This window comes from Ascaphus truei, assembly GCF_040206685.1.
Source record: "Ascaphus truei isolate aAscTru1 chromosome 2 unlocalized genomic scaffold, aAscTru1.hap1 SUPER_2_unloc_2, whole genome shotgun sequence".
Lineage (NCBI taxonomy): Eukaryota > Metazoa > Chordata > Amphibia > Anura > Ascaphidae > Ascaphus > Ascaphus truei.
The window spans coordinates 888,731-910,745 of record NW_027453816.1 but is presented as its reverse complement, the minus strand read 5'-3'; the positions used below and the strand labels follow the sequence as shown (position 1 = coordinate 910,745).

The window sequence follows — 22,015 nt, the reverse complement described above, 5'->3', positions numbered from 1 at the left end:
AGACCCTGACAACCTGGTCAGGAACTAAAACTCTGTCTTGTCCTCCTCTCTTGATCTACATGCCCCGCTTTCTCTCTGCCGCACTCGCCCTTCTAACCCTAGACCCTGGTTAAATTCCCACACGCGCATGCTGCGTTCCTCCACTCGTTCCTCTGAACGCCTCTGGAGGAAATCTCATACTCTCACAGACTTCCTTCTCTACAAATTTATGCTATCCTGTTTCAACTCTGCCCTCTTGCAAGCTAAACAAGCCTACTTTTCTTCACTAATCAACATGCACAAGTCTAACCCACGCCGACTGTTCTCTGTCTTTGATACTCTACTCAAACCACCCTCAGCTGCCTCTCCTTCCTCCATCTCTTTGCTGACTATTTTAAGGAAAAGGTGGAATCCATACGTCAGAACATCCCCTCGGTCTCTTCCTCCCATCCTACACCTCTTCCTAGCTCTCCTCCTGCCTTTCTTGACTCTTTTTCCACTGTCTCAGAGGAGGATGTGTCGCTGTTGATCGCCTCTTCTCCCTCTACCACTTGCCCTATTGACCCCATTCCCTCCCATCTCCTAAAACCTCTTGCTCCTACTATAACCCCTATGCTCACACACATTTTTAATTCCTCCCTCTGCTCTGGAACCTTTCCATTCTCCTTCAAACATGCAACAGTCATACCATTACTCAAAAACAGCAAGCTTGACCCTACCTGTCTTTCTAACTATCGACCTGTCTCCCTCCTGCCTTTTGCTTCTAAACTCCTTGAACGTCTTGTATTCTCTCGCTTTCTCCATTTTCTCAACACCTACAGCAGCGGCAGCTCTTATTCGAGCAAAAGCCGCTGGCTGTATGTGGCTGAAAAGCGGGTAGCCGCGGCGCGTGGCGGCGCACTGTGACGTCACAGTCACATGCGCGCCCGGCTTCCCCGTCTTCCCCGTCTTCCCCAGGCTTCCCCGACACCCCTGGAGATGACATTAAGGTAAGCGGGGGTTCGGGGAAGCAGAGTGGCAGAGCAGAAGGGGTACAGGGGTCCGGAAGCGTGTGTAAATTGCGCGCGATGGAGGAGGGGGGGTGAGTGGGGGAACGCGGCGGCGCGCGTGCATTACTGGCGGCAGCTGGGGCAGATCCCGGCATGCCGCCGGTATTTAGTTCAATAAGATATGTCGCTACTGTATTCTCTCCTAGACCCTCTACAATCTGGCTTCCGCACTGCTCACTCCATGGAAACAGCCCTCACTAAAATAACTGACGACCTCCATGCTGCCAAAGACAGAGGTCATTACACTCTGCTCATATTACTCGACCTCTCTGCAGCATTTGACACCGTGGACCACCCTCTTCTCCTTCACATTCTCCATACTCTTGGTATTCGGAACACAGCTCTATCCTGGATCTCATCCTACTTCTCCCATCGTACTTTCAGTGTCTCTTCTGCTAACACCCCCTCCTCCTCTATTGATTTCTCTGTGGGGGTACCCCAGGGCTCTGTCCTGGGACCTCTTCTCTTTTCTCTGTACACACTCTCTCTAGGTGACCTACAGTAATAACATCTTTTGGGTTTAATTATCACCTCTATGCTGACGACACACAAATATACTTTTCAACACCCGAACTTACACCTGCTGTACAAACCAAAGTTTCTGAATGTCTCTCTGCTATATCATCCTGGATGGCCCTCCGCCGCCTTAAACTCAACATGGCTAAAACAGAGCTCCTCATACTTCCTCTCAAACCTGGCCCTACTATCTCCTTCCACATTACTGTTGGAACTACGATCATTCAACCAGTAGCCCAAGCACGCTGCCTAGGGGTCACACTCTACTCCTCTCTCACATTCGCCCCTCACATTCAAAACATTTCTAAAACCTGTCGCTTTTTCCTCCGCAATATAGCAAAGATATGCCCTTTCCTCTGTTGCTCGACTGCTAAAACTCTGACTCAGGCCCTCATTCTCTCCCGTCTTGATTACTGTAACCTCCTGCTGTCCGGCCTTCCTGCCTCTCACCTGTCTCCCCTACAATCTATCCTAAACGCTGCTGCCAGAGTCACTCTACTCTTTCCTAGATCTGTCTCAGCATCTCCCCTCCTGAAATCCCTCTCCTGGCTTCCGATCAAATCCCGCATCTCACACTCCATTCTTCTCCTCACTTTTAAAGCTTTACACTCTTCTGCCCCTCCTTACATCTCAGCCCTCTCCCACCTTAAACCTTTTTCACTGACTGCCCCACACCTCTGGAATGCCCTTCCCCTCAGTACCCAACTAGCACCCTCTCTATCCACCTTTAAGACCCAACTTAAGTCACACTTGCTTAAAGAAGCATATGAATAGCACTGTGGATATTCCGAACACATGATACATAAAGCTTGGCCCCCTGCAGACGCACTTACCAGAACTCCCTCCTACTGTCTCTGTACGTTCTCCCTACCTATCAATTAGACTGTAAGCTCCTCGGGGCAGGGACTCCTCTTCCTTAATGTTACTTTTATGTCTAAAGCACTTATTCCCATGATCTGTTATTTATATTATCTGTTATTTATTTGATTACCATGTGTATTACTACTGTGAAGCCCTATGTACATTAATGGCGCTATATAAATAATGACATACAATACAATACATTGACAATCCCCATATTGTGAATCCTTTGTACACCACCAGGTACCACATTTCCAAGGCTCACCTGGATCAAGCATCATAGGGAACACCCATTTATGTACACTAGTCAAGGGGAATTCCGTTGACACCCCAGGGGAATCGTGTGTTAATCTCATGAGGGGAGTCTAATCTCTCTTTTTGGGCGAGGAAGGAATAAGTCTTGTTCTACAGGTCCACATATCAGTCATACATAAGGTTATGAATCTTGGTAGGTCTCAGGGCCTGTTTCATCTGTTTCTCGGTCTCAAGTCCTTCAGAGTGTGTCATCCTTAGCCACTTTATCTGTTAATGGAAGGTCTATTGGAATGAGCTCAGTTTCTGGGTCCAAATTAGCACTAATCTTAGGCGGGGGGCACAATGGGGTGATTTACACAGCATTGGAGGTGCACCTTGCTGGGGCTTGGGGTTATCAGTGAACTTGCTTGATAAATGAACTAATATTCATTCATCTCCATATTCATCCTGTCAGAATCATTACTGTTCTCCCTCTCGGGGGCAACGTTGATGTGGCGAAGTCGACTGTTTTTTCAGTTGATTCCTTTACTCGGCAGGAGTCATTTCGAGGTGAACACCTCCCAAGTTGTCCAATGGGCAGGAGATGGTTGTGATTGTCACGGTAGCTTATGACAAGATATAATGAACACCAAATATCTGGGTTGAACTGAACGAGGCTTAGATATAATAAAATATAATTTATTCCTTAAAAAAGGTGAACACAGCAATATAGTACAATTAACAGACAAGAAGGTAACACTTACTTAGGGTTGGGGGATGGAGAAGTATCAGCTAGCAATTCTCCAGCAATCCGTTGACATTCCAGGTGGAATCAGAAGCACAACTAAAAACTGTAGGGTTGACACAGTTTATATACCTGTGTAACCCTATTCTTAACATTGAATACAGACTATTGGTGAACAATTATCTGTATCCAATCCCTAACGTGGAGACACAGATTAACCCATGCCCCCAACTAATTAGCCCATGTGTACTGGGACTCTATGGGTAGCCCCATAATTAAATCAGGGGCAACGACCACTCTACCAAATGAAGTATCTGCATTGTTTGTAGGTGTAGACATAACACTTACAAACCACTCCAGTTTGATTATTCTCCACCCTCAGGTAACAATTAGAGTGGCAGAGTCTGTTGATTAGTACTTGGTCGGTTGATTAGTACTTAGTGTAAACAATCAGGCAGTTAACTTTTGATCACAGTGCTTAGGCTCAATAAGCCGGCTGCCCTTCATGACCTATTAGCATAGCAGATGGAGTCTGCATTGTCAGGGCAGATCCAAAATACCATACATATACACTTTAATATCTACACATATTAATAAGTTCCATTCTGGTGGGCTCAGTGGGTTGAAATTTGCCAGTTTTTAATGCCTATAGTGACTCCACACATTGGCCAAATATCAACTCTCTGCGACCTTTTAAAACATTAAAATACAGGATTATAATGAAACATGGGAAAAGGGGAACATACATTTTCCTGACATGACAAGGTGTAAGCCACATTCCTGGACCGCAGTCCAGTTAACCCCTTGCCTCCCTGGTGAGGTCAGGGGGTGGCCATATGGGGTGCAACCCCTTTAATACCGGGCCAACCCCCCTCTTCCTCTACAGCGATGAAGTGTTTTGAGCATCCCATTTTCCTTTTCAGTCTTTAGTTTATACACTGGCAGCTCAGTACATTTCTCCACTACCAAGGTTCCCCCCGCCATCAATCAGCAATCTTGTTTGCCTAATATTACAAATGAGAACCCTATCTCCAACATTCAGCTCCTGGTCTTGTACCTTCCTATCATTGCGCTCCTTTCCACCGTTGGCCAATCCGGACACCTCGGTAACAAGTCGGTAGGCTTTTCATAATTGATCTTTGAGCATTTAAATGTACTGTAAATAGGCCAAGGGTGAGGACCCAAATCGTCTAACACTCCAAAACACAGGTCAATGGAATATCATGCCTAGCGCGAAACCATGAGATAGTAAGGGGAATACCCTGTGGCTTCATTACAAGCGCAGTTGTAGGCATGTACCAGGTGCTGTACATGCGGACTCCACCTGCTCTTTTTGCGGGTGAGAAGGCGTCGTCCTGGACTTTAACTCCATACAATACAAATAGCTCCTTTATGAGGCGGCTCTCGAGGTCCCTTCCCTGTTCAGAGTGGATCCTGGCCGGTAGACGAAAATGTAGTACGTACTTTTCCCATAGTACAGTCGTCGCTCACCGATAGTTAGTTTGGAAAGTCTAAGTGTGGTCTGTGACCACCAGGATGTTGCTGGTATTACTGCTGTTCGGTTCATACAGACTAGGTCCATTACTGGTTATATTCATCAGAGGATCCGCCTCCTTAGGAAGTCTTTCTTGGCATGCACTGGCCACAATTCCCACCGAATTCTTCTCTCTGGCCATATAAAGCCAAAAAAACTTCATGTTCATCATGGAGATAGAAGGAGCGGCTCAGTGAGTAACGACAATGACTGGCGCTGAGTTTGAAGCAGCGGAACCTGGGAGAAGGAGCAGCTCAGTGAGTAAAGACACTGACGGGCACTGAGGAACCTGGTTCAATTCCCGGTGTCGGCTCCTTGTGACCTTGGGCAAGTCACTTTATCTCCCTGTGCCTCAGGCACCAAAAACATAGATTGTAAGCTCCACGGGTCAGGGACTGTGCCTGCAAAATGTCTCTGTAAAGCGCTTCGTAAAACTACCATCGCTATACAAGAACATGCTATTATTATTATTATTATAATGCTACTTTGCGATACTTGGTAGGGAGTACCAACTGTTTTCTGATCAGGTGCTTGGTTTTCTTAATAACCCGGAACAATACCCCACTCACCACCAAATTATACTACTTTCGCAATAGGAGAGAAACATCTGGGTGCGACTTCATAACGGAGGATGCAGGTCTGTTCTTACTCAAAGCTAACAAAGGTACCCAATGCTACATCCAATGTGATAAACATAACCAATGCTACATCCAATGTGACAAAAACACCCAATGCTACATCCAATGTGATAAACATAACCAATGCTACATCCAATGTGACAAAAACACCCAATGCTACATCCAATGTGACAAAAACACCCAATGCTACATCCAATGTGATAAACATAACCAATGCTACATCCAATGTGACAAAAACACCCAATGCTACATCCAATGTGATAAACATAACCAATGCTACATCCAATGTAACAAAAACACCCAATGCTACATCCAATGTGACAAAAACACCCAATACTACATCCAATGTGATAAACATAACCAATGCTACATCCAATGTGACAAAAACACCCAATGCTACATCCAATGTGACAAAAACACCCAATGCTACATCCAATGTGACAAAAACACCCAATGCTACATCCAATGTGACAAAAACACCCAATACTACATCCAATGTGATAAACATAACCAATGCTACATCCAATGTGACAAAAACACCCAATGCTACATCCAATGTGACAAAAACACCCAATGCTACATCCAATGTGACAAAAACACCCAATGCTACATCCAATGTGACAAAAACACCCAATGCTACATCCAATGTGACAAAAACACCCAATGCTACATCCAATGTGACAAAAACACCCAATACTACATCCAATGTGACAAAAACACCCAATGCTACATCCAATGTGATAAACATAACCAATGCTACATCCAATGTGACAAAAACACCCAATGCTACATCCAATGTGACAAAAACACCCAATACTACATCCAATGTGATAAACATAACCAATGCTACATCCAATGTGACAAAAACACCCAATGCTACATCCAATGTGACAAAAACACCCAATGCTACATCCAATGTGATAAACATAACCAATGCTACATCCAATGTGACAAAAACACCCAATGCTACATCCAATGTGACAAAAACACCCAATGCTACATCAAATGTGATAAACATAACTAATGCTACATCCAAAGTGACAAAAACACCCAATGCTACATCCAATGTGACAAAAACACCCAATGCTACATCCAATGTGACAAAAACACCCAATGCTACATCCAATGTGACAAAAACACCCAATGCTACATCCAATGTGAGAAAAATACAGTTAAATACTTAAATGTTTATATTCCCATAAGTAAGGGTCATTTAGTTAAACCCTTTGGCCAAAGCCTTATAATCCTGCATACCAACGTCATGGCACGACCAGTGTGCAGGTCCTAACACTACATGAGAATATTCTCATTAACCTCTGCAGTGGCAGTGGAGGGAGAAATGTCTCAGGGCACCTGTCCTGCATAGGTTCATGGAAAACTTAAACCTGCTACTTAAAAAGTGGGGCGGGCGAGCTTAAATCCTGGGAGGAGGGGTCACTAACCTCCAAACAACTGATACCAGTTGACAACTAGCAAACACACAATCCCTGCAAGCTCTAACCCCAACACCCACCACATCATATCATATATGTATCTATTTTCTGTCAAAAGGACCTGTTAGGACCTGCATATTGTGGTCCTGTGGTGACGTGGCGGCAGGCTGATAACGGTTTGGCCAAAGGGTTTAACTAAATGACCCAAATTTAGGAGAATACCAACATTTAAGTATTTAACTATGTTTTTTTGTTATATTGGATGTAGCATTGGGTATGTTTGTCTTTTGTTGTATACATTTGGTCATGCCCAGTAGCACTCCCTTTGACACAATATACACACACACACACACACACACACACACACACACACACACACACACACACACACACACACACACACACACACACATATATATATTATGAAATGGTAGGTGCTGGGGTTACAGCTTGCAGGGATTGTGTGCTTACTCAAAGTTGACCATATCTCTTATCCCAAGGTTGTGTCAGTATGGACCACAAAAGCCCTGTAGAGGTAATCATGCCGTTTGTGGACAACTGTCCACTTTAATGCAAGGAACTCAAGTTTATGGACTGGTCATTTGTTTCCAACTGGGAAAGCCCTCTACTTACAAATGCAAAAGGCCTTATCCCCTCGGGGTGTTCTTGGTACAGCACTGCCCCCTGTCCTTCAAGGCTAGCATCCACATTTAGCACATCGGGTTTCTCTGGGTCAGCAAAAGCCAGTACAGAGACATTGGTGAGACAGGTCTTACTTTCTTAAAATGCTCCCTCACATTTCGGGGTCCATCTGACCACCCATGCCCTTTGTAGACCCACCCCCGTGGGATGAAGGATAGCCTCTGGTCAGCCATGTTTGTGGTAGAACGATGGGTGAGAAGTTTATGAACCTCCGGTAATAGCCACAGAAATCCAAAGAGGATCTCAATTTGGAAAACTGTGTTGGCCTTGGCCAAGTGGCAATAGCTTCCAGCTTTAAGGGGTCGGTGGTAAACCCTTTTTCAGACACGATATGCCCTACATAAGTAACTGATGTTCGACAGAACTATAGTAACATTTGTACAACTTCGACCCATATTCACTCAAATCGGTCCAGCAATTTTATCAGGTGAATCTCATGTTCTTCTGAACACTAGAAGCTCATCTAAGGACACCAACACTTCTAATAGGTTAATGTACAGTATATATGTATATCTTTGTTATACAGTAATACATGTGACGTAATAGTATAACACACAATGGGAATATGCGCTTCAGACATAAGACAATAGGAAAAGGAGTCCCTGGCCCGAAGAGCTTACAATCTAAGTGGTAAGTAGGGAGAACTTACGGAGACAGTAGGATGGTGTTTTGGTAAGTGCGTCTGCAGTGGGCCAAGGTCCGTGTATATGAGGTGTATAGTATCAGCCACGGAGCTGCCCATATGCTGCGTCATTAGAGGTGTGTTTGACGAAAGGTCCCAAAGGTGGATAGAGAGGGTGCTAGTCGGGTATTGAGGGGAAGGGCATTCCAGAGGCAGTCAGTGAGAAGGGTTTAAGGCGGGAGAGGGCTTTAGATACAAAAGGCGTAGAGAGAAGACATCCTTGAGCAGAACGCAAGACGGGGGATGGTGTATAGCGAGAAATTATAGCAGGCGTTTTTTTTCTAAACTTCTGGTCTTTTGTATGTGTTTATATATTTCATATTATACTAGGTGTCAGGTGTCTTTTTTTTTACATTATACATTTTAAACACAATTATGAGTTTATACTAAATGTAATGACTTTGGTCTTTATTTCTCTCTATAATAATAATAGCATGTTCTTGTATAGCGCTGCTAGTTGTACGTAGCGCTTTACAGAGACATTTTGCAGGCACAGGTCCCTGCCCCGTGGAGCTTACAATCTATGGTTTTTGGTGCCTGAGGCACAGGGAGATAAAGTGACTTGCCCAATGTCACAAGGAGCAGACAGGAGAATTGAACCAGGCTCCCCTGCATCAAACTCTCAGTGCCAGTCAGTACCCTCTCCCTCTATTGTTCCTTTCCTGTAGTAATATATTGCTTTGTCATGCTCTGTCTTGAAAATAGAAAGAAAAGGTATACAGGGATATTCCAAATAAGTAAACATGGGAAGGATGTTGATCCAGGGAGAAATCTGATTGTCATTATTGAAATAAGAAGGGAATGTATTTTTTCCCCTTATGAGATATAATTGGATAATGGGTCACTGGGGTTTTTTATTTGCCTTCCTCTGGGCCAAAATAACGTGCGTACAAATATAGGATAAAGTATCTGTCGTCTAAATGTAACACACATTGAACGCGATGGTCATATGTCTTTTTCGAACACCATCTACTGAGATGTGCTCAATCGTTTCCCCCTGCCCCCCCCTGCCTGCTCTCCTCCGCTGCTCGCCCCCCCCCACTCCCCCAAGCATCAAATGACACCGCCACTGCCAAGTGACACCAGGTTACAATGGCGATGCGTCGCTGGAAGCCAAGGTAAGTTAGTTACAGAGGCCTCGCGCGCGCCCCCCAGGCATTTTATTTAAATGCCTGGGGGGGGGGGGTTTGCGCGGGACCTCTGAAACCACCGTGCCCCCCGACAATCTCGCACCCCCCTTTACTAAGTAATTGTAACTATATTATACAATTGCATGGCAATGTTTGCGCTACCATGTGTCATTTTTACATGATACCTTCCAAACAAATATGAAGTTATAGTAAATGTAATGACTTGGACCTGCATTTCTCTGTCACTTTACTGTACTGTATTACTCCGTCATCCTGAAGCTAGAACAAAAGGTGTTCCATGGTGAGTGCTTTCACTTAACTGCATATACAATGTGCGCTGCGAAGTAGAAGTGGTTGTTTCCACGTTGTCAGCGTGGCGCCCATATGGCTGTGATGGTTACTCACCTGTGCAGGTATTTATCCCTCTCTCTTTGTCACATGGCAGCTCCACGTGTTCAATCCTGGATATAATCTCAGGTTTCTTCACAGCGAGGCCTGGTTATATCAGGAGACATTTAGATTTAGTGAAAGGTTCCTGCATGGCAACCGCTCAAGGCAGCAAAAGAAATTGATATTTTTTCTATAGCACCAAGTGTATACCAGTGGTGCGCAAACTGGGGGGCGCGAGACTGCCGACGGGGGGGCGCGGGGTTTACAGAGGCCCCGCGCGCTTCCCGAAGGCACTTAAATTAAGTGCCGGGGGAGCTGCAGGGCCTCTGTAAACCTAACTTACCGTGGCTCCGGCGGCTTCCTCCCTGCGTCGCCATGGCAACGCGGCGTCAAAATGACGCTGCAAGGTCATTTGACGTCACGTTGCTATGACAACGTGACGTCATTACGCCGGAGCGCGGGTAAGTTGGGGTTGGGTGGGGCGCGGGAGTGAGGGGACAGCCGGCAGGGGGGAACAGGGAAAAAAGTTTGCGCCCCCCTGGTGTATACGGTACTTTATAAAATAACCAATAAAATGCTGGGAGTTATAATACAAAAATTGCAACAAGCGTACAAGAAACCTAACTATATGTAACCACACCTGTGTTTTACTAACTACTGCGCAGCGGGTCCTGGGTAAGGGCGCTATATACATGTTATAAATAACAAGAAAAGGAGGTGATGTGTAAATGTCGCGTTTCCCACATTCAGCGCACACACGCGGTTTCTGGCAGAAGCTTTTTACCACATTCAGAGCATATGGTTTTACCCCAAGCATGTCTAAGGCTTTTCTCCTGTGTGAATTCTGTGATATCTGTACCGCCTGAAACTTCCCCACATTCAGGGCATTTCTAGGGCTTTTCTCCTGTGTGAATTCTGTGATATGTGTACCGCCTGAAACTTCCCCACATTCAGGGCATTTCTAGGGCTTTTCTCCTGTGTGAATTCTGTGATATCTGTACCGCCTGAAACTTCCCCACATTCAGGGCATTTCTAAGGCTTTTCTCCTGTGTAAATTCTGTGATATCTGTCTCGTCTGAAACTTCCCCACATTCAGGGCATTTCTAAGGCTTTTCTCCTGTGTGAATTCTGTGATATCTGTGCCGCCTGAAACTTTCCAACATTCAGGGCATTTCTAAGGCTTTTCTCCAGTGTGAATTCTGTGATATCTGTGCCGCCTGAAACTTCCCAACATTCAGGGCATTTCTAAGGCTTTTCTCCTGTGTGAATTCTGTGATATCTGTGCCGCCTGAAACTTTCCAACATTCAGGGCATTTCTAAGGCTTTTCTCCAGTGTGAGTTCTGTGATATCTGTACCGCCTGAAACTTTTCTCCTCACACGCATGTCTTAAACAAACTAGACCTGGTTAGATATCGCAACCTCTCGTTACCTAATAACATGAGATCTCCATTGATACCATTAGTGCTTCAGATACACACTAACAAAGCCGGGGGAGACTGGTACCTTTATTTAGGGTAAATTCACTTGTATGAAATTCAGGGAGTCTGCTACAGAGGTTCAGTGGGATTTTCTGTGCATATTAGTCAGAGACTTGCAATTTAGTAGATATATACACACCTTCCATTAAATCCCAATTACAGTGCCTCAAAGTGGCGGTAAAGTAGAAACGGGTGTCAGCAAGATGTATTGTGGCAGTGGGTGGCAGGGAGATGTATAGTGACAGGGGGATATATAATGGCAGTGGGTGGCAGGGAGATGAATAGTGGCAGTGGGATGTATAGTGGCAGTAAGATGTATAGTGGCAGAGGGTGGCAGGGAAATGTATAGTGGCAGTGGGTGGCAGGGAGATGAATAGTGGCAGTAAGATGTATAGTGGCAGTGGGTGGCAGTGGGATGTATAGTGGCAGTGGGTGGCAGTGGGGTGTATACTGGCAGTAAGATGTTTAGTGGCAGTGGGTGGCAGTAAGATGTATAGTGGCAGTGGGTGGCAGGGAGATGTATAGTGGCAGTAAGATTAGTGGCAGTGGGTGGCAGGGAGATGTATAGAGGCAGTGGGTGGCAGGGAGATTTATAGTGGCAGTGGGTGGCAGGGAGATGTATAGTGGCAGTAAGATGTATAGTGGCAGTGGGTGGCAGGGAGATGTATAGTGGCAGTAAGATGTATAGTGGCAGTGGGTGGCAGGGAGATGTATAGTGGCAGTAAGATGTACAGTAAAGTGGCAGTGGGTGGCAGGGAGATGTATAGTGGCAGTGGGTGTCGGTAAGATGTATAGTGGCAGTGGGTGGCAGGGAGATGTATAGTGGGTGTCGGTAAGATGTATAGTGGCAGTGGGTGGCAGGGAGATGTATAGTGGCAGTGGGTGGCAGGGAGATGTATAGTGGCAGTGGGTGGCAGGGAGATGTATAGTGGCAGTGGGTGGCAGGGAGATGTATAATGGCAGTGGGGGGCAGGGAGATGTATAGTGGCAGTGGGGGGCAGGGAGATGTGTAGTGGGTGGCAGGGAGATGTATAGTGGCAGTGGGTGGCAGGGAGATGTGTAGTGGGTGGCAGGGAGCTGTATAGTGGCAGTGGGTGGCAGGGAGATGTATAGTGGCAGGGAGATGTATAGTGGCAGTGGGTGGCAGGGAGATGTGTAGTGGGTGGCAGGGAGATGTATAGTGGCAGTGGGTGGCAGGGAGATGTATAGTGGCAGTGGGTGGCAGGGAGATGTATAGTGGCAGTGGGTGGCAGGGAGATGTATAGTGGCAGGGAGATGTATAGTAGCAGTGGGTGGCAGGGAGATGTATAGTGGCAGTGGGGGGCAGGGATATGTGTAGTGGGTGGCATGGAGATTTATAGTGGCAGTGGGTGGCAGGGAGATGTGTAGTGGGTGGCAGGGAGCTGTATAGTGGCAGTGGGTGGCAGGGAGATGTATAGTGGCAGTGGGGGGCAGGGAGATGTATAGTGGCAGGGAGATGTATAGTGGCAGTGGGTGGCAGGGAGATGTATACTGGCAGTGGGTGGCAGGGAGATGTATAGTGGCAGTGGGTGGCAGGGAGATGTGTAGTGGGTGGCAGGGAGATGTATAGTGGCAGTGGGTGGCAGGGAGATGTATACTGGCAGTGGGTGGCAGGGAGATGTATAGTGGCAGTGGGTGGCAGGGAGATGTATAGTGGCAGTGGGTGGCAGGGAGATGTATGGTGGCAGTGGGTGGCAGGGAGATGTATAGTGGCAGTGAGTGGCAGGGAGATGTATGGTGGCAGTGGGTGGCAGGGACATGTATAGTGGCAGTGGGTGGCAGGGAGATGTTTAGTAGCAGTAAGATGTATAGTGGCAGTAAGATGTATAGTGGCAGGGAAATGTATAGTGGCAGGGAGATGTATAGTGGCTTTGGGATGTATAGTGGCAGGGAGATGTATAGTGGCAGTGGGATGTATGGTGGCAGGGAGATGTATGGTGGCAGTGAGATGTATGGTGGCAGTGAGATGTATAGTGGCAGTGGTATGTATAGTGGCAGTAAGATGTATAGTGGCAGTGGGATGTATAGTGGCAGTAAGATGTATAGTGGCAGTGGGATGTGATGGTAGGTTTAATCAGATTCTGAAAGCTGAAATATACACCGTCCTTAAGTGTTTTGGCACAAGGCGTGATCACCGATTGGTTCGATGAAGTCACGTTTGATTAACACCCTGATGGTCACGGTTTCTGGAGTGAGGAAACGCGTAGGGTTCACCACGACGTCATCACGTTGGAGAAGAGTGTCCTTGTGCTGAGAGGCGTGTGAGCGGGGCTTTGTCCATCGACCCCTCATGTCCTCCACTGTGAATGTAACTGCGGCAGCAGAGAGCAGACGCTGAGATACTTTCCCCTCGTTGTCATGATAGAGAGGATTTGGCCCGGGATTAAAGGGGTTACACCCCATTTGGCCACCCTCTACTCACCTGGGAAGCAAGGGGTTAACTGGACTGAGGTCCAGTAATGTGTTTTGCCTTGCTTCAGTATCCAAATGTTTATTCCCGTGTAAATGTATTGTGTTATCCTGGTGTTTGCACTCACACATACACTAGGGTTGATGCGGGAGGGAAGGGGTTAATGTTAAAATAGTGATTATAGCCCTTTGTGTAATTTTCCCGCCTTTTCAGGCTCCATTTTGCAGCCGTCCATAGGTCGCCATTGAGCCTCCATGCTTTCTAATGGCAGAAGTAGCGGTTTTGGACCTGTTTTCCAGCGACGACCACCAGGTTGCGTCCGAGAGGAGGAGCGGCGGTTTCCCATTGTAAAGTCAATGGGCTCATTGACTTCAATGGAGATTCCTCAACGCCGGCCTCGAGGAACAGGTTGGCAGCCATCCAAACCGCAGACCGCAAAAGCGGATACAATGTCTATTAAAAGAGTTTAATCACTTTGGTCAAGTTCAACGACAATTGGCGTGGGAATCTTGGGTTCTAAGGCCCCTGGGAATAAAGTTCTTTTTGTCCCTAACCCCTAGGAACCCCCACACACGATCCACACCGGGTCCGGGAATGAGGGACCCCCGTAAGGGGTCGAGCGGAGAAGGAGGGTCGCACCATTGAATCTAATGACGGCGTGCGCCATGCATTGTCAATGGCGGCGCTGGCCATTGATTCCAATGGGGAAAAGCCACATGGCGAAAAAATGACTAAGTGTGAAATGTTGAAATGTTTAAGTCCATATCTCCGGTTCTGGAAGGACCAGAGGGATGGGATTTGGGTGACATATAGCCAAGGTTCCGGCCTGAATGCATGCCCCTTCCCAGCCCCCTCAGACCAACCAGACGGAGTGTGGACGCAGGTAAAAATTTGTGAATTTTCTCATAGACTTCAATGGCGGCGGTTCCTCCATTGAAAGTCTATGGCGGGAAACTCCATTGACTACAATGGCGGAGTTGCTCCATTGAAGCCCATGGCGGCGGAGCCCGTTGTTTTCAATGGGGATTTAGTGAAACGCTGAGATTTCTTTTTAGCGGAGATTTTTACAATAAAATATGAAACGGTTTGATATTTGTATAACTCCGGTTCTGAAGGTCATAGCGGGCTGAAATTTGGACCCTATAGTGTACCACTTCCGGCATTAAGGTCTGGAAAGTTTGGACCCGCTGGACCTACCAGAACCGGGTATTTTAATATGTGTAGGTATTAACATGTATATGGGGTTTTGGGTCTGCTCTGACAATGCAGACCCCCATCTGCTATGCTAATAGGGCAGGGAGAGCATCCTGCAAGAATTAACATAGCCCGGTGATCAAAAGGTAATTGCCCTAATTGTTTATACTGGGGGCAGGAACCAAGGAACTGAGTGTTTTTTAAGTGTCGGTCTTCACACTTACAGGGAAGCCAAAATCTCCTTCAAAGAGATTTTTGCTAGACAGCTCGGTGCCTTGAGTGTAAGAGAAGGGTTGAAATGGTATATAAGTCAGAGTCACCCCTTACGCAATTGTCTTTCATGTGTCTTCATGATCTGCATGTATTGCTGTGATGTCAACTGAATTATGGAAGAAATGGCCCATCCTGTATCCTGATGGCTTTTCTTGTCCTAACCTTTAAGTAAGTGGCCATATTTTGTCTGTTATTTGTATATCTCGTGTGTTCACATTTTTCAAGGAATAAATTATATTTTATCATATCTAAGTCTCGTCCGGTTCAACCCAGTTATATCTTTGGTGGTGTATTATTATAGCCTGTCACAAAGCTCCCGTCACACTCGTGTCCTCCACTGTGAATGTAACTGCGGCAGCAGAGCGCAGACGCTGAGATACTTTCCCCTCGTGTCCTCCGCTGTGACTGTAACTGCGGGAGCAGAGCGCAGACGCTGAGATACTTTCCCCTCGTGTCCTCCGCTGTGACTGTAACTGCGGCAGCAGAGCGCAGACGCTGAGATACTTTCCCCTCGTGTCCTTCGCTGTGACTGTAACTGCGGCAGCAGAGCGCAGACGCTGAGAAACTTTCCCCTCTTGTCCTCACTGTGACTGTAACTGCGGCAGCAGAGCGCAGGCGCTGAGATACTTTCCCCTCGTGTCCTCCGCTGTGACTGTAACTGCGGCAGCAGAGCGCAGACGCTGAGATACTTTCCCCTCTTGTCCTCCGCTGTGACTGTAACTGCGGCAGCAGAGCGCAGGCGCTGAGATACTTTCCCCTCGTGTCCTCACTGTGACTGTAACTGCGGCAGCAGAGCGCAGGCGCTGAGATACTTTCCCCTCGTGTCCTCCGCTGTGACTGTAACTGCGGCAGCAGAGCGCAGACGCTGAGATACTTTCCCCCCGTGTCCTCCGCTGTGACTGTAACTGCGGCAGCAGAGCGCAGGCGCTGAGATACTTTCCCCTCGTGTCCTCCGCTGTGACTGTAACTGCGGCAGCAGAGCGCAGGCGCTGAGATACTTTCCCCTCGTGTCCTCCTCTGTGAATGTAACTGCGGCAGCAGAGCGCAGGCGCTGAGATACTTTCCCCTCGTGTCCTCCGCAGTGACTGTAACTGCGGCAGCAGAGCGCAGACGCTGAGATACTTTCCCCTCGTGTCCTCCGCTGTGACTGTAACTGCGGCAGCAGAGCGCAGACGCTGAGATACTTTCCCCTCGTGTCCTCACTGTGAATGTAACTGCGACAGCAGAGCGCAGACGCCGAGATACTTTCCCCTCGTGTCCTCCGCTGTGAATGTAACTGCGGCAGCAGAGCGCAGGCGCTGAGATACTTTCCCCTCGTGTCCTCCGCTGTGACTAACTGCGGCAGCAGAGCGCAGACGCTGAGATACTTTCCCCTCGTGTCCTCCGCTGTGACTGTAACTGCGGCAGCAGAGCGCAGGCGCTGAGATACTTTCCCCTCGTGTCCTCCTCTGTGACCGTAACTGCGGCAGCAGAGCGCAGACACTGAGATACTTTCCCCTCGTGTCCTCCGCTGTGACTGTAACTGCGGCAGCAGAGCGCAGGCGCTGAGATACTTTCCCCTCGTGTCCTCCGCTGTGACTGTAACTGCGGCAGCAGAGCGCAGGCGCTGAGATACTTTCCCCTCGTGTCCTCCGCTATGACCGTAACTGCGGCAGCAGAGCGCAGGCGCAGAGATACTTTCCCCTCGTGTCCTCCGCTGTGACTGTAACTGCGGCAGCAGAGCGCAGACGTCGAGATACTTTCCCCTCGTGTCCTCCGCTGTGACTGTAACTGCGGCAGCAGAGCGCAGGCGCTGAGATACTTTCCCCTCGTGTCCTCCGCTGTGACTGTAACTGCGGCAGCAGAGCGCAGACGCTGAGATACTTTCCCCTCGTGTCCTCCGCTGTGACTGTAACTGCGGCAGCAGAGCGCAGGCGCTGAGATACTTTCCCCCCCGTGTCTTCCGCTGTGACTGTAACTGCGGCAGCAGAGCGCAGGCGCTGAGATACTTTCCCCTCGTGTCCTCCGCTGTGACTGTAACTGCGGCAGCAGAGCGCAGACGCTGAGATACTTTCCCCTCGTGTCCTCCGCTGTGACTGTAACTGCGGCAGCAGAGCGCAGACGCTGAGATACTTTCCCCTCGTGTCCTCCGCTGTGACTGTAACTGCGGCAGCAGAGCGCAGACGCTGAGATACTTTCCCCTCGTGTCCTCCGCTGTGACTGTAACTGCGGCAGCAGAGCGCAGGCGCCGAGATACTTTCCCCTCGTGTCCTCCGCTGTGACTGTAACTGCGGCAGCAGAGCGCAGACGCTGAGATACTTTCCCCTCGTGTCCTCCGCTGTGACTGTAACTGCGACAGCAGAGCGCAGACGCTGAGATACTTTCCCCTCGTGTCCTCCGCTGTGACTGTAACTGCGGCAGCAGAGCGCAGGCGCTGAGATACTTTCCCCTCGTGTCCTCCACTGTGACTGTAACTGCGGCAGCAGAGCGCAGACGCCGAGATACTTTCCCCTCATGTCCTCCTCTGTGAATGTAACTGCGGCAGCAGAGCGCAGACGCTGAGATACTTTCCCCTCGTGTCCTCCTCTGTGAATGTAACTGCGGCAGCAGAGCGCAGACGCTGAGATACTTTCCCCTCGTGTCCTCCGCTGTGACTGTAACTGCGGCAGCAGAGCGCAGGCGCTGAGATACTTTCCCCTCGTGTCCTCCGCTGTGACTGTAACTGCGGCAGCAGAGCGCAGACGCTGAGATACTTTCCCCTCGTGTCCTCCGCTGTGACTGTAACTGCGGCAGCAGAGCGCAGACGCTGAGATACTTTCCCCTCGTGTCCTCCTCTGTGACTGTAACTGCGGCAGCAGAGCGCAGGCGCTGAGATACTTTCCCCTCGTGTCCTCCGCTGTGACTGTAACTGCGGCAGCAGAGCGCAGACGCTGAGATACTTTCCCCTCGTGTCCTCCGCTGTGACTGTAACTGCAGCAGCAGAGCGCAGACGCCGAGATACTTTCCCCTCGTGTCCTCCGCTGTGACTGTAACTGCGGCAGCAGAGCGCAGGCGCTGAGATACTTTCCCCTCGTGTCCTCCGCTGTGACTGTAACTGCGGCAGCAGAGCGCAGACGCCGAGATACTTTCCCCTCGTGTCCTCCGCTGTGACTGTAACTGCGGCAGCAGAGCGCAGACGCTGAGATACTTTCCCCTCGTGTCCTCCGCTGTGACTGTAACTGCGGCAGCAGAGCGCAGACGCTGAGATACTTTCCCCTCGTGTCCTCCACTGTGACTGTAACTGCGGCAGCAGAGCGCAGACGCTGAGATACTTTCCCCTCGTGTCCTCCGCTGTGAATGTAACTGCGGCAGCAGAGCGCAGACGCTGAGATACTTTCCCCTCGTGTCCTCCGCTGTGAATGTAACTGCGGCAGCAGAGCGCAGGCGCTGAGATACTTTCCCCTCGTGTCCTCCGCTGTGACTGTAACTGCGGCAGCAGAGCGCAGGCGCTGAGATACTTTCCCCTCGTGTCCTCCGCTGTGACTGTAACTGCGGCAGCAGAGCGCAGACGCCGAGATACTTTCCCCTCGTGTCCTCCTCTGTGACTGTAACTGCGGCAGCAGAGCGCAGACGCTGAGATACTTTCCCCTCGTGTCCTCCGCTGTGACTGTAACTGCGGCAGCAGAGCGCAGACGCTGAGATACTTTCCCCTCGTGTCCTCCGCTGTGACTGTGACTGCGGAAGCAGAGCGCAGACGCCGAGATACTTTCCCCTCGTGTCCTCCGCTGTGACTGTAACTGCGGCAGCAGAGCGCAGACGCCGAGATACTTTCCCCTCGTGTCCTCCGCTGTGACTGTAACTGCGGCAGCAGAGCGCAGGCGCTGAGATACTTTCCCCTCGTGTCCTCCGCTGTGACTGTAACTGCGGCAGCAGAGCGCAGACGCCGAGATACTTTCCCCTCGTGTCCTCCGCTGTGACTGTAACTGCGGCAGCAGAGCGCAGACGCTGAGATACTTTCCCCTCGTGTCCTCCGCTGTGACTGTAACTGCGGCAGCAGAGCGCAGACGCTGAGATACTTTCCCCTCGTGTCCTCCGCTGTGACTGTAACTGCGGCAGCAGAGCGCAGACGCCGAGATACTTTCCCCTCGTGTCCTCCGCTGTGACTGTAACTGCGGCAGCAGAGCGCAGGCGCTGAGATACTTTCCCCTCGTGTCCTCCGCTGTGACTGTAACTGCGGCAGCAGAGCGCAGACGCTGAGATACTTTCCCCTCGTGTCCTCCGCTGTGACTGTAACTGCGGCAGCAGAGCGCAGGCGCTGAGATACTTTCCCCTCGTGTCCTCCGCTGTGACTGTAACTGCGGCAGCAGAGCGCAGGCGCTGAGATACTTTCCCCTCGTGTCCTCCGCTGTGACTGTAACTGCGGCAGCAGAGCGCAGACGCTGAGATACTTTCCCCTCGTGTCCTCCGCTGTGACTGTAACTGCGGCAGCAGAGCGCAGGCGCTGAGATACTTTCCCCTCGTGTCCTCACTGTGACTGTAACTGCGGCAGCAGAGCGCAGACGCTGAGATACTTTCCCCTCGTGTCCTCCTCTGTGACTGTAACTGCGGCAGCAGAGCGCAGACGCCGAGATACTTTCCCCTCGTGTCCTCCGCTGTGACTGTAACTGCGGCAGCAGAGCGCAGACGCCGAGATACTTTCCCCTCGTGTCCTCCGCTGTGACTGTAACTGCGGCAGCAGAGCGCAGGCGCTGAGATACTTTCCCCTCGTGTCCTCCGCTGTGACTGTAACTGCGGCAGCAGAGCGCAGGCGCTGAGATACTTTCCCCTCGTGTCCTCCGCTGTGACCGGAACTGCGGCAGCAGAGCGCAGACGCTGAGATACTTTCCCCTCGTGTCCTCCGCTGTGACTGTAACTGCGGCAGCAGAGCGCAGGCGCTGAGATACTTTCCCCTCGTGTCCTCACTGTGACTGTAACTGCGGCAGCAGAGCGCAGACGCTGAGATACTTTCCCCTCGTGTCCTCCGCTGTGACTGTAACTGCGGCAGCAGAGCGCAGACGCTGAGATACTTTCCCCTCGTGTCCTCCTCTGTGACTGTAACTGCAGCAGCAGAGCGCAGACGCTGAGATACTTTCCCCTCGTGTCCTCCGCTGTGACTGTAACTGCGGCAGCAGAGCGCAGGCGCTGAGATACTTTCCCCTCGTGTCCTCCGCTGTGACTGTAACTGCGGCAGCAGAGCGCAGACGCTGAGATACTTTCCCCTCGTGTCCTCATCTGTGACCGTAACTGCGGCAGCAGAGCGCAGGCGCTGAGATACTTTCCCCTCGTGTCCTCCGCTGTGACTAACTGCGGCAGCAGAGCGCAGGCGCTGAGATACTTTCCCCTCGTGTCCTCCTCTGTGACCGTAACTGCGGCAGCAGAGCGCAGACGCTGAGATACTTTCCCCTCGTGTCCTCCGCTGTGACTGTAACTGCGGCAGCAGAGCGCAGGCGCTGAGATACTTTCCCCTCGTGTCCTCCGCTGTGACTGTAACTGCGGCAGCAGAACGCAGACGCTGAGATACTTTCCCCTCGTGTCCTCCTCTGTGACTGTAACTGCGGCAGCAGAGCGCAGACGCCGAGATACTTTCCCCTCGTGTCCTCCGCTGTGACTGTAACTGCGGCAGCAGAGCGCAGGCGCCGAGATACTTTCCCCTCGTGTCCTCCGCTGTGACTGTAACTGCGGCAGCAGAGCGCAGACGCTGAGATACTTTCCCCTCGTGTCCTCCGCTGTGACTGTAACTGCGGCAGCAGAGCGCGGACGCTGAGATACTTTCCCCTCGTGTCCTCCACTGTGACTGTAACTGCGGCAGCAGAGCGCAGGCGCTGAGATACTTTCCCCTCGTGTCCTCCTCTGTGACTGTAACTGCGGCAGCAGAGCGCAGACGCGGAGATACTTTCCCCTCGTGTCCTCCGCTGTGACTGTAACTGCGGCAGCAGAGCGCAGGCGCTGAGATACTTTCCCCTCGTGTCCTCCGCTGTGACTGTAACTGCGGCAGCAGAGCGCAGGGCTGAGATACTTTCCCCTCGTGTCCTCCGCTGTGACTGTAACTGCGGCAGCAGAGCGCAGACGCTGAGATACTTTCCCCTCGTGTCCTCCGCTGTGACTGTAACTGCGGCAGCAGAGCGCAGACGCTGAGATACTTTCCCCTCGTGTCCTCCGCTGTGACTGTGACTGCGGCAGCAGAGCGCAGGCGCTGAGATACTTTCCCCTCGTGTCCTCCGCTGTGACTGTAACTGCGGCAGCAGAGCGCAGACGCTGAGATACTTTCCCTCGTGTCCTCCGCTGTGACCGGAACTGCGGCAGCAGAGCGCAGGCGCTGAGATACTTTCCCCTCGTGTCCTCCGCTGTGACTGTAACTGCGGCAGCAGAGCGCAGACGCTGAGATACTTTCCCCTCGTGTCCTCCGCTGTGACTGTAACTGCGGCAGCAGAGCGCAGACGCTGAGATACTTTCCCCTCGTGTCCTCCGCTGTGACTGTAACTGCGGCAGCAGAGCGCAGATGTTGAGATACTTTCCCCTCGTGTCCTCCGCTGTGACTGTAACTGCGGCAGCAGAGCGCAGACGCTGAGATACTTTCCCCTCGTGTCCTCCGCTGTGACTGTAACTGCGGCAGCAGAGCGCAGGCGCCGAGATACTTTCCCCTCGTGTCCTCCGCTGTGACTGTATCTGCGGCAGCAGAGCGCAGGCGCTGAGATACTTTCCCCTCGTGTCCTCCGCTGTGACTGTAACTGCGGCAGCAGAGCGCAGA

General features: G+C 50.3%; 1 protein-coding gene across 5 annotated transcripts in view; it reads right to left on the bottom strand.

Annotated features, from left to right (window-relative positions):
• The window catches only part of LOC142473271 (uncharacterized), a 53,174-nt gene that overhangs the window by 7,865 nt on the left and 23,294 nt on the right, over positions 1–22,015 (bottom strand). For all 5 annotated transcript variants that reach the window (XM_075580473.1, XM_075580474.1, XM_075580476.1 and 2 more), the window contains exon 3: positions 9,909–9,998. In XM_075580473.1, coding sequence (XP_075436588.1) covers positions 9,909–9,998 — 90 coding nt within the window. The remainder of the gene's footprint in view (positions 1–9,908; positions 9,999–22,015) is intronic.